The sequence below is a fragment of the Mercurialis annua genome, linkage group LG6 (assembly GCF_937616625.2).
Source record: "Mercurialis annua linkage group LG6, ddMerAnnu1.2, whole genome shotgun sequence".
NCBI classification, from domain to species: Eukaryota; Viridiplantae; Streptophyta; class Magnoliopsida; order Malpighiales; family Euphorbiaceae; genus Mercurialis; species Mercurialis annua.
In genome coordinates, this window is record NC_065575.1 from 31,842,084 (window position 1) to 31,854,784 (window position 12,701).

Below are 12,701 nucleotides of genomic sequence, written 5' to 3' on the forward strand. Positions count from 1 at the left end.
TTACTCCAATCAGTTTGTCTGTTGTCCAGGCAAAGGAATCTCCAAGTGCTCTGAGATTTTCTGTCAGAGATCGTTTGATTCCTTCCTCCAGCTCGTCTCCTACCACTATCTCTTTTCCTGGGGACAGTTCTATCTTCGAGGTTCGCCCATAATGTTCCGCCCTCTCTGTCTTTTCTGGAGGTTACACCGTTAATACTAGCAAAGTTACGTGAACTTTTTTGAGAGTCGTAAAGTATGCCTCTCTGGCTGATTTTTGGCATACCCTGACTTCCGCATCACATTTTCTGGTCGGGATTTTCATCAGTAAATATCTCATGCAAATGGATGCGCATGTGTCATGCAAAAGCGTCCTTCCGAGAATCGCGTTGTAGGCGAAGTCCATATTGACTATCATGAATTCTGCTCGGACTTCTTTATAGACCTCTCCATCCCCCAGTTGGATATTTATTTCCAATGATCCTTCCACGTGTACAGATTTGCCGCAGAGTCCTACCAGTGGAGTGGATACGCGTGTCAAATTTTCCTTTTTAGTCCGATTCTATCAAACACCTCCATCGTGATCATGTTTACCGAACTTCTCGTGTCTACAAGCATCTGAGATACCTCGAAATTGTTGAGTCGCCCCTTAACTACTAGGGCGTCCTCATGGGGGAGTGATAAGCCATGGATATCGCCTTCTGAAAAAAATATGCTTCCGAACTTCTTTACGTCTGGTGCACCTGGGCTGACAGAGTAGACCGTTCTAGCTGCTTTCTTTCTGGTAGTATTGGTGTCTCCTCCGGTTGATCCACCCATTATTACGTTAACCACGCCTGTTGGCTCCAGCCTAGGCCTTCTGGTAGTTTCTTCTTTTCGTTCCTTCTTTCTGCTTCGGCCTCTTTGGCTTCGGTATCCCTTTTCACGAACTGGGAAAGGGACCCCTTTTCTATCTCTTCCTTCAGGTGCCAGCATTCGTCTGTGGTGTGGCCGTTGTCTCTGTGGATTCGCAGTATTTGCTGTTGTCTCTTTTGCTAGCTGATGCAACATTCATTTTTCTTGGCCACCTGATCTTCTCCCGGTTGTCTTTCACCCAAAATAATACGTTGGTTCTGGTTGTGTTTAGGGGGTGTATCGCCTATCTTCGTCCGTTTTTCTCTTATTTCTGAAACTATCGTTGCCTTTCTCTCCGAACCTTTTTCCTATGGGCGATCTATCTCCATTCCTTCTTTCTGAAAATGTTCGTTCTTCTGCCCGTCCGTGTCGGTTCTCTATCTCTCTCTGGCCATCATCCACTCTGATTTGTGTATGTGCGATTGTCATCAGTGTAGTAAATGATTTTGGTGATTTGGCCAACAACTCTTTTCGCAAGTCAGAATTAGTTGTCCCGTTGAGTAACGCTGTATAGGCGATCTCTTGGCCCAGGTCTTCTATTTGCATCGCCTCCTTGTTGAACCTCTCTACATATCTCCTGAGCGTCTCTCCGTCTCTTTGCATGATAGCTAGCAGATCTGTGGACAACTTCTTCTAAGGGATGCATGCTACGAATCTGGCCTGAAATAGTCCTGAGAACTGTTTGAATGTTAGCACCGATCTTGGCTTTAAGCTTTGGTACCATTCCTGCGCCAGAACTTTTAGGGTAGTAGGAAAAAGCTTGCGCAATACGTGATCCAGGTTTGTCTGAACATTGATTACTGCTTGGAATTTATGCACATGGCTCTTGGGGCAGCCGGTCCCGTCATAGGATTCCAGATTTGGAGGATATTTGAACTTTGCAGGGAACTCGTGAGAGATGATGAAATCTGCAAGGGGTGAGTCACTTCGAAGAAAAATGTCCACGTCTTCACATCTTATTCCGAGCCTGCTCATGACTTGACGGACTTTTTCCTCCAGATGTTCTTCTCTATCCTTGGGGGTGTGTTGTTCGTCCATCCAGCATTCCTCATCCGGGATTGTTATGGGGGCGTTTTGTTTCTTTGCGGAATTTTCTGGCGTCTCTTCTTGCCGCACTGGTTCCTTTCCTTTATTTATGGGTGACGTCGACTTCTGTGCTGATAATTTTCCTAATTCTGGCCCTTACGATTGTAGCGATACTGTCTATTTGATGTCCTTAAGTAAACTGGTGATCTCTAGGAAAGCTTTGAACATCGCCTGATTGCTGACTGGCTCTTCATTAGGCGTTCCTGTAATCGGAGGGATCGTCTGTCTTATCGCCTAATGGTCGCTAGTTTCTCCTTCTTCACTTCCTGGGGGAAACAGATTTAGGGCCGGCAGCTTTGTTTCCCCGTCTCCTCTGTTGGTAACTGGTGGGGTATTATCTCCCGGGGGATCCATTCTTGAAAAGCAAACTCTGAAAAATATCAATAAGGAACGACGAAACTAATAAGTTCCACGTTCACCGCACCAAATGATACAGGTCGAACTACGAAGGTCGCCCGTACTGTTTTCCTGCACAAGTAACAAATGTAAGCTCAAAGGACCTCAGGCTGATTCAGCCTGGAAGCCACTCTGATGCTTAAGTCAATAAGGGTTTTTTGGTAAGTAAATGAGTGTTGATGTATTTAAGTCTAATTTGTGCGTACCTCTCTCAGCATTCCGTGGCTTCCTTTTATAATGAGTTTATGGCGGTTGTTATCTGGTAGTTCGTGGGTTTGTCCCACGATCTTTGATAATGGTTAGGGCACGTTTCCCGATTATCCCGGGTAGTGGGTGTAAGAGAACGAAGTGGATGAGGTCAGCTATCGGGAGGAGTCTGATTAAGACCGATATGGGCGACACTTGTATTATCGCTGGGCGATGAATATTTCGGAGACTCAACGGGCGAGCATAGCATTTTCTAGACGATGCTTGGAGTTCGGATATTCTTAGGTCGGTATCAGTTTTTATCTTGGTTAACTATGATTTATTGTTTACGCTCTTTTTGATCAAATGTTCCTAACTCGTTTAGTTTCCGTTTTTATTTTACTTTGTTAATGCCTTTAACTCGTTTTGATCTTGACAAAAGGGGAGATATATTTGTTTTTTTTTCATAGGGAAGATATATTTGTTTTTTTTTCAAATCTCTCAAAATTGCAAATTTTTAATAAAATACCTAAGTTTTTAAAATTATATTTACTTTATGCTTGCCTTAATTTATTTAATTTTCTAGTGCATAAAGTGAGGGGGAGCCAAAGTTCATTTGAACTCCCACTAACTTAGCCATTTTTGTAAATTAATTGTCAAAATCAAAAAGGGAGAGATTGTTGGACCAAGTTCCATTTGAACCCTAATTTTGAGTTTTACAATCAATTTAAAGAGCCTAATCATGTTTATTAGTATGTAGGAATATATAGAAACCATCCCGGGTCGATTCGGAGCTTTCTAGCGAGAATCGAAAAATCTAATTTTTGACAAGCTATAGTAGCATATCGCGCCCGAGATGCCTTTGCTATCGCGGGCGTGATACACATATCCCGGGCGCTATCTTATTCATCACGGGCGAGATTCATGGCCAGACCAAAACCCCTTAGGGTTTTGACTTTCATCACGGGCACTACACAATCATCACGAGCGCGATGAATGTGACTGTTGGAGGTCCAATAGCTCTTTCTGAGCACCCCTACCAAAGGTTGACACTTGACTTGCATCCATTGGAAGAATCCCTGAAGTTCAAGTATCACGGGCGCGATGCAGAGTATCACGGGCGCGACAAGGCTTTTCTCAACACAATTTTGTACTTTTATCTAGAAGCTTCATGGGAGGTAGTTGGGGTTATAAATACCCCTTGTTTACCACATTTATTTGTTTAGACACTTTATCAACAACCAAATATTACAAGCATTCAATTTCTAATTTCCAAAATATTTATTGTGCATCAATTTACATTGATTCCTTTCCTTTCTTTTGTTGATTATCAATCATTTGATTAATCATTAAGTGTTGTGGGTTAGTGGTTAGCCTTGAAAAATCTCATTGTAAGTTTGAGATTAGCTTTAGAAAATCTCTTTTGTAATAGTTAGTGTTAAGCTTTAAAACACATATTACTGAATTATCAAAATCTCAATCTTTAATTGAGTAGTGGAGTAAGATCGACTTGTGATCTGAACTACTATAAATCCCTTGTGTCATCTCTATCTCTTAATATCTTCTTAAATTTTAAAACACCTTATTCACCACCCTCTGAGGTAGCATTTGGGATTTCAGTTCGTATTAAGTGTGTCAGTTCTACCAACTAATATTAAATCTTTTTTTCTTTTTCTAATCTTTTCTTTTGTTTTGTAGTTGCAAATTGTTTTTTTATCATTACTCAGTTTCAGGTACAATTTATCGTTACATTAATCCTTTCTAGAACTTTTGTGGTTGCATCTTCATTGTGTTTTCATTTGCTGGCCTAGTATCATTTGAATTTCTAAAACTATTAAATGCAAGTTGATACTATCAATGCAATCCTGTCCAGCTCCAGAATATTGTATGGGAAACTGTATTCTTGTAGGACTCTCAAGAATTTTGTATTTTTAGCTTCTTTATTTTCTACACTGGTAAAATAATGAAGATATGTATTTGAATGATTATTAATTGCATAACATCTTTTAATAAAAATTGGGTTGTCTTTGGGAATTTGTACCTTTCTTATGGCAACCTGGTTGTGTCTTTGGGTATTTGTTTGGAGTGCATTTATGACTTGAGTGCTTTAAGTTATTGACTTCAACTAATTGACTTCAACTAATTGATAAATATAGGTGAATATAGGTGCTGCAGAGTCGGAATTGAATACACAATTTTATCATGGCTTCACATCACATATTTTGCTTTATTAACTTGCAGAAGGGTTCATCCAACAAAGATTTGTGACTGATTTCTTTTTTATTGCTAGGATGAACTTTGTTGAAAGCAGTCAACATTTTTGAGGAAGAGATAAGAATAAAAGGAATTGGACCGCCGAAGAGGATGTCGTTTTGGTAGAGAGCTTACAATAAGTGGTTACAGAACCTAAATATAAACAAGGCAACACCTGGAAGAATGGCTGTTTGTTACGAGCAGAAGAATTGATGAATATAAGACTTCCTTCGTGTGGTTTGAGAGCAAATCCTCATATTGATTCAAGGTGCTAGACGCGCTAGAGGATGCGGACGTGGCATTGTGATCCAAAAGAGGGTTGAGTCCAATCAGGCACCCCCAAGTACGAAATGATTTCTATGTTTGTGTGCCATACATGTTTATATGATTAAAATGTTTTCATTGTTTTGTTTGAATATGTGATTGATTGATATGGCATGCATTTCTAGAATTGTATATTGATTGAGATAGTGCCTATAGAAATAGATTAAAAGCCCGCGCTTATAGGCTTTATCCTGAAAGTAGTTGCTTATACAAGAATTGAATGAAAAATACATAAAATACATAACATATATAGGCTGTGAAACGTAATTCTTTATATTACGTTTTAATTACCATGAAAATGGTAAACAATATTGAAGAAAGAATGCTACGAAAGATTGGTCCGTGAGCCTAAGGGCTATGTGATGTGAGAATATGATCGAGATGATGAACAATAAAGACGAATGAGTATCGAAGACGGGGAAACAAAATATTCGTTTAACAATGCTAGAAGAGGATAGCATTGACTATAAAACACTTAGATAAGTGTTAAAGGATAACGAAAATTCCAATATTGAAATCATAATAAACCCAATAAAGAATAACGAAAAGCCAGTAATGTTGCAAGGTGTGTAATATGAAGGGACTTACGATTGTTTTAAAGGAAATAAAATTTTGTGATTTAATGGTACAATTGTGCTCAAACTTCATATGTGGCATGTCATAATCATGTTAGTAATGCATACGAGTACACACACACACACACACACACACACACACACACACACACACACACACACACACACACACACACACACACACACACACACATATATATATATATATATAGATATGTTTATATATATATATATGTTTATATATATGTATGTATATAAACATATGTTTATATATATATGTATGTATATATATATGTATGTATATAAACATATGTTTATATATATATGTACATATATATATGTATGTATATAAACATATGTATGTATATAAACATATGTTTATATATATATGTATATAAACATATGTTTATATATATATACACATATATGTTTATATACACATATATGTCTATATACACATATATGTCTATATACACATATATGTCTATATACACATATATGTCTATATACACATATATGTCTATATATATATTTATATACATATATGTCTATATACATATATATATACATATATATGTCTATATACATATATATATATATACATATATATATATACATACATATATATATATGTTTATATAAAATACATTTTCAAAATGTAGATCATGCATCATACTCGTGTCAAAATTGTTAAAACGTGATTTTTAACGAGAAACTCTTTAATGATGAAAGGTGTCATCACTCTGAGCTACAGTTGTACTAATGTTTCTAAACAATTTAAAGTAAAAGTATTTGAATCGAAAGAAAATTTTGAAAGACTGGTCGACCAACAATGTTTGAAATGTATTTGTTTTGTAAAAAACTAAGATATAAAATCCTGCGACAATAATAATAAAATATTCTTAATAAACAAGAATGAACATATGTGATAAAATACTCCCCAATATAAGAAATGAGCCATAATGATAATAAATATTATTGAGAGTGATCAATGTGAAATATCTAAGATATCGGTAAGACACCTAAGATTGGTACTTACCCAAAAACAAGATGAGGCTAAAATAGAAAGTGTAAAGCGAGAAGAAGAAAAGCTAAAGACACAAATGGAATATGGGCCATGAGAAGAGCATGTGGTAGTAAGAAGAATTGAACAGTACGCACATAATGTGTAGTAATCGATAGAAGTAAACAAGAAAGAAAATAGACCGTAACGAGTTAGTTTAGCGGAAAGACGCCTAGTATAAAGAATGAAGTGGTATAAGAGAAAGCAGATTCGATATAACCGCAGGCGAAAAGAGCCAAATGTATAAACTGGACGAGAACACAAGATAATCTTACTGATAAATCAGATGTCAATAAGAGTCTGATATAAGGAAATATACATGATCGAGAATGTGACACATCGACAAGTTCAAGAAGGAAATAATTTGACTTCCTATCAATAGTCAATGTTGGAAAGGCTAAAAAGAGAAGTGCAAAGAGATCGAGAAATAAGATAAGATAAAGATAAGAACTATCATGAACAATGATAAAGAAGATGTCAATCTTACGTTTATTAGAACCAAAGGAAGTCATATATGACACGTGCATTGGAGTTAAATGGATGAGGTGATTGAAAGGCATTGAAATAAGACCTACAAAACGATAAGAAAAAGATTGTCAGGAAGGGAAAAAAGATATCATCGGATGATAGTGAGGATACTACCAATTCGATATGGACGAGTAAAGTTAAAGGATCAATAGATAAAAGTAAACCATGAAAGTGGAACGCGAAACATAATAAGTAATGCATAGCGTGCATTCAACTTCATGAGATTCAATGCTAAAGGGCCATGAAGTATGTGATGGTTATAAAAGGAAAAGTATTCCTGTGAGCGGAGCGGGGTTCAGGGGCCGCTCACCCAAGGCTTATGGCTGACTTCCCAATTTGAAAATGGTTTTGAAAAATGGCGTAGCCACCTAGTTCAACTAGGAAATGCCTTTTAACCGACTAGATAACCTTACTCGCCTCTGGTAAGACTATCGTGCATCGGACCAAAGACTAGGGTTCATGGGCCTCCCTGAGACTCTTGTGCTTGGATTATCTGTTACCGGCTTTATTTACTGGACATATTCATTTTATATCTCATCTCAATAGTACATGTAGTTCACAGGATATGAAAGCTGTAAATAAACAAGTATGAAAGTTGTAAACACGTTTGACGTGCATATGACTCGATCTGGACTAGCATTTGAGGCAAGTAGCAGGTACTCCTAAATATACATATAACCTTAGAGGTTTCTAGCAAATAGCATAAGTCTGGCTGGTCTGGATGGATTACATGCACAAAGCCTAAAACCGGATGTATAAGTGTGATTGATTGATTTTATTAGGTGAGTCTTGAAAAACCTATACAACTGTTTACTACATTTTCGTATTAATCCTACGATGTCTAAATGATGGGCTGAAATTGTATTAATGGGCCGATTTAAGGTGATAAGCCCTTTAACCGATTATTATTTGATTTGGAATGCTTTTGGAAAGAGGTAAACATTACTTGCATGCTCAGGGGCAGTTGGATATACATACAAGGTTAGGAATACTTTTTAACCTCGTTGACTTTAAGTGCCTGGAACTCGCGCGGGTTTTGACCATCGGTCTGGCAGAATGGGATCTCGGTCAGATCATGAGAGTTGTGCGTCTCGTCGATTCTAGTTCTACTTGTTTGATGCGGAGTCGATTCCAAATTTGGATTAGCCCGGAATCGGCTCTGGAAGTTGCTGGTTTGCTGGGCCTCGGGCTCGTGGGTCCGGTTCATACACCATGTTACATATTTAGACTTCTGGGTCTGTTTTACATCGGGTATGGCCCGTTTCAATATAGCATGTAATTATACACTAAATTATCAACGTCTAGGTTCGAACTGGGCCTGATTTGGAGTCCAGATCGGACTGGACACACATTTTAAAGTTCGGATCGGAGCAGGAAGGATCTGTAAGAGAATTTGGGAGGCTGAGGAGTGACGAACACAGTGCCAGCTTAAGCTGCCGGCATCGGCAGGATGATGTGGTGGCGCCGCCACTTTTTTTTGCGGCGCTGTCGGTTTGAGTGGCAGCGGCAGAGGCACTGCATGCGGCTGCAGCAGCAGTTTCCAACATTCTTTTTTGAGCATTTTTAGCTCGATTCAGCTCGTTTTTGAGTCCTTTTTTCATGCAAAAAAGAAGTCGAAAGAATCAACCTAAGCATAAAAAAGAATCAAACCTTCTAAATACGACATGTAAGGAGTATTTGTATCATCACAACTATCAATTTGCAGTAGTTATTGAATTAAACATATTATGTCAAATAGGCTTATAATTAACCTAAACATGCATTCTAAGCAATTTTAGTGTCTGGGTTTCTGGATTTAAACATAGAAAACATATTAATCTAGCTATTAACATGCCTTTTCATCGATCTTCATAGCATTTTCATAGAAATACATAATTTGGCAATTATGGCAAATATAATGAAAAAAATCTAATCATGCATCCTAGCTCACAAATATTCAGCGAATATGAACATAATACATAAAAAGTAATACATAGAATATAGAGGGTCCTCTAATACCGATCTGAGTCCTTGGCTTGTTTGCTGGCAAAGTGAAATCCAACTTTGAGTCTGTGCGGCTTGCGTTCTTGGAGAATCAAAGCGATCTTAGGTGTTTTTCTAGACTGGATTCAAGCGCGATTTGTGTGTGGTGTGTATGTAATTATTCGGCTTAGGGTATGCTAAGGGTGTTCAAATTTTTGGTCTATAATTTTTACCTTTATGGTCCCCCCTGACTCAGTGAATTAACCGTACTATTTATAGAGGTTAATTAGGTTTAGGGTTAGCTTAGTGTATTTACAGGTTCATCCTAGTTAGAGTTTGGTTAGGGGTTGAAGAAGTCTTAAGTGATAAGTCTAGATGTACTTAGGATTAGGTTTTAATTAATTAATTAGGATTTGAATTATAATTTTCGGATTCTGACTTGCTAGCTAAGTAAAAAGGTGCTAAATGTTTATTTTGATGCTTAAAAGTGTCAAAAAGGCTACTAATGTCCTATGGGTTTGGTTATAGTCAATTCCAGTCCGTAAAACTTGCAAATTAGACCATAAACGTCTAAGACACTACAATTAGTCCAATTTCTGGACTTAGATTACAATCTCTTCGGATTTTTATGGCTATTTACACCTAATTGCGTTTTAAATCATCCAAATTTGCAATTGTGCACAGACTACGCCTACTTAGATTCCTGCAAGCAAATCTGTAGCTCGTCATCTGGACAGATTTCTTTGGAATTCATCATTGGACGCTTCAGTTCCTTATCACTTTTTACCTGTCCGAAAAATAGGTGTCGACAGTTTGCCCCTCTTTAACGAGAATTGATAAAGTAGGTCAATTTTTGTTAAAGAAGAGATTTGCTTTTAGATAAGCGACAAGGATATTGCCCAGCATTGGAGGCGCTCGCTAGCCCGGTGGTATGGTAATACCCTACCCTGAGCATTACCCGTCGTGGTGCATGACTTTGGCCTCATGCACTTCTGGTTCTGGTCTACTCCTCATCTGGCTGGGAGTAGTCTTCTAAGCTGCCGTTGAACTCGGGATGCCTGAGTGCATGCCCCGTGGAATGGAGCTATAAACTCTCAGCCGTCCTGAGAGTGATCCGATGGCTCAGACCCCGGTAATTATCCTGCCCGGACCTTCTTAGATTTGTAGAAGGGACATCATCCCCTTGGCCGTTGCAAGGGCCACCCTATTGAATAGGTGCCTGGATTCTGTTAATTATTCCACACTTAACGGATAATGGTGTCTTTCTACCAGGCTTTGGCGTCTTTTTGCCATTTTTGGTGTCTTTCTACCGATCGTCGGTGTCTTTCTACCGTATGTTGATGTTTTCTATCAGGCTTTGGCGTACCTCTACCATTTATGGTGTTTCTATACCATATTTCAGTGTCTCTCTACCGTATCTTGGCATTTTTACGCCGTTTGAGGAGCCTGGATCTATTGGTTGTTTGGATACTCAAGGGCTTATTTGAAGACTCTAGAGCTTGTTTGAAGACTCTAGGGCTTGTTTGAAGACTCTAGGGCTTGTTTGAAAGCTCTACGACTTGACTGAAGGCTTTGGGACTTGACTAATGGCTTTGGGACTTGACTAAAGGCTCTAGGACTGTTGTCTGAAGGCTCTGGGACTTGTCTGAAGTCTCCAGGACTTGAATAAAGGCTCTGGGGCTTTGTCTGAAGGCTTGGGGACTTGTCTGAAGGCTCCGAGACTTGTCTGGTAGTTCCGGGGCTTTGTCTGAAGGCTCTAGGACTTTGCTTAAAGGCTATGGGACTTATTCCGACTCTCTGGGATTGGTTTTGAAGGCAATCGATTTGTCTGTATTTTTCGGCTGTTCAGCTTCATGGATGCCTGTATTTTTTATGTCCATCCTCAGGGTCGTTTGTCATTTTTCAGCTATTCATCTTCTGGGATGTCTGAATTCTTGTCTGTCCATTTCACAACCTTAGATGTACTTCTCAGGTATGTCCTTAGAGGATGTACTTTTTTTGTCTTTTAGTGGCTTATGTCTATTTAAGAGAGCCATTCTCTCATTTTTCATTTGAGTTTCTCTCTCTTCTTTTTCTATTCTCTGAATTTGAAAATTTGAGATATGGCACCACCCTGGACTTTTAAGGAGCTGTGCATTGATCCTGAACGGTAGGCTGACTGAAATGTTACTTTACTGGAGACGGGCGAGGAAGTCTTGCTCTTGTTGCATCTGGAGGGGCACTTGTGTGCCAAGACTCATCGTGAGGTGCGTTTTCATCGTTTTTAGCTTGTAGATAGACGTTTTATTGTCTGTATGTTTGAAATATGTCCGAAATATTGTCGAAACTTAGTCGAAAGTGGGCCAAGTCCCAAAGAAATATCCCGGAGAGAGGAAAACAAGTGGCGGCGGCAACAAGGCATAGTGGCGCTGCCGCCACTATGTTATGGCGGTGCCGCTAGTGATACTAGCGCCGTGATGGTGGCGCCAGTATTTCTTTGGCACGCGACCCCAGATGCATTTTTCGACTATTTTGGTTTGATTTATGATGATTTTGACCCCTTTTTCTTTTATCGTTTTGTGCTTTCAGGAGAAAGACGTGTTCTGTACTTCTGGAAACTTTATGGACGCGCATATCTGGTACGGTGCTTTACTTGCTGCTGTTCATTCTCGGGTAGACGCTACGGGCGGTCTGTTTAATGCGACGAGGATCTGTGACAGCGTTTTTCTGCGTGCGCTGATGGAGCGGTGGATGGATACTACCCATACTTTCCACTTTCCGGTTGGAGAGTTGGAGAGTTGACAGTGACCCCTATGGATTTCTCGCTGATCACGGGGATGTCTTTTAGAGGTTCGCCTGTGCCTTTCGATGGTGGTTTGGGATTTTTACCCTTAGAGAGACACATATATCTTCGAGATGCTGGGTTTTGTTCCGGAGATGAAGGGTCTCAGTCTTCAACATCCTGAGCTGTACGATCATTACAAGGAGAGCTTTCCCGGGAGTAGTGGCGAGGTTGATCTGATTACCCGAGCTTTCATCTGTTATCTACTGTGGTCTACTTTTTTCTGTAGTTCAGGTGTGACTCTGCCACTTTGCGTGCTACCGGCCTTAGAGGACCTGGACACGGTTAGTTCCTATGACTGGGGGTCTCCTACCTCGGCCTATCTTTACTCCAATATGTACACGTGAGTTGTTTTATTATTTCTTAACTGCATCGTGTTTTTGTTTTTTGTTATCTTAGCCGGTTTTCCTTCTATTTCAGATCTGGGCCACGTTGATGGGCCTTCTGATTAGATTTGGCGTCCTTCCGGGGTAAAGATACCCTATGCTGAGATTTTGGGACTTTTCCCGTACTCTGATGCAGAGCTAGAGAGCTGAGTGGAGAGGCCGGATGAACGAGCTAGTATGGACATATGTGAGTACCGAACTCCACTTTTGAATTATTCTAGATCTTATTTGCATTATTGACCCCTGTTTTA

The 12,701-nt window shown here is 39.3% G+C and overlaps 1 protein-coding gene across 1 annotated transcript; it reads right to left on the reverse strand.

The window, feature by feature from the left end:
• Positions 1 to 1,098: 1,098 nt before the first annotated feature.
• On the reverse strand, positions 1,099 to 1,473 carry LOC126687755 (uncharacterized). Its single transcript, XM_050382313.1, has one exon. The coding sequence runs from the start codon at positions 1,471 to 1,473 to the stop codon at positions 1,099 to 1,101; it is 375 nt and encodes a 124-aa protein (XP_050238270.1).
• Positions 1,474 to 12,701: the final 11,228 nt, after the last annotated feature.

Coding starts and splice junctions, on each gene's coding strand:
- LOC126687755 (XM_050382313.1), bottom strand. CDS start 1,473: ATGCAAAGAGACGGAGAGACGCTCAGGAGATATGTAGAGAGGTTCAAC.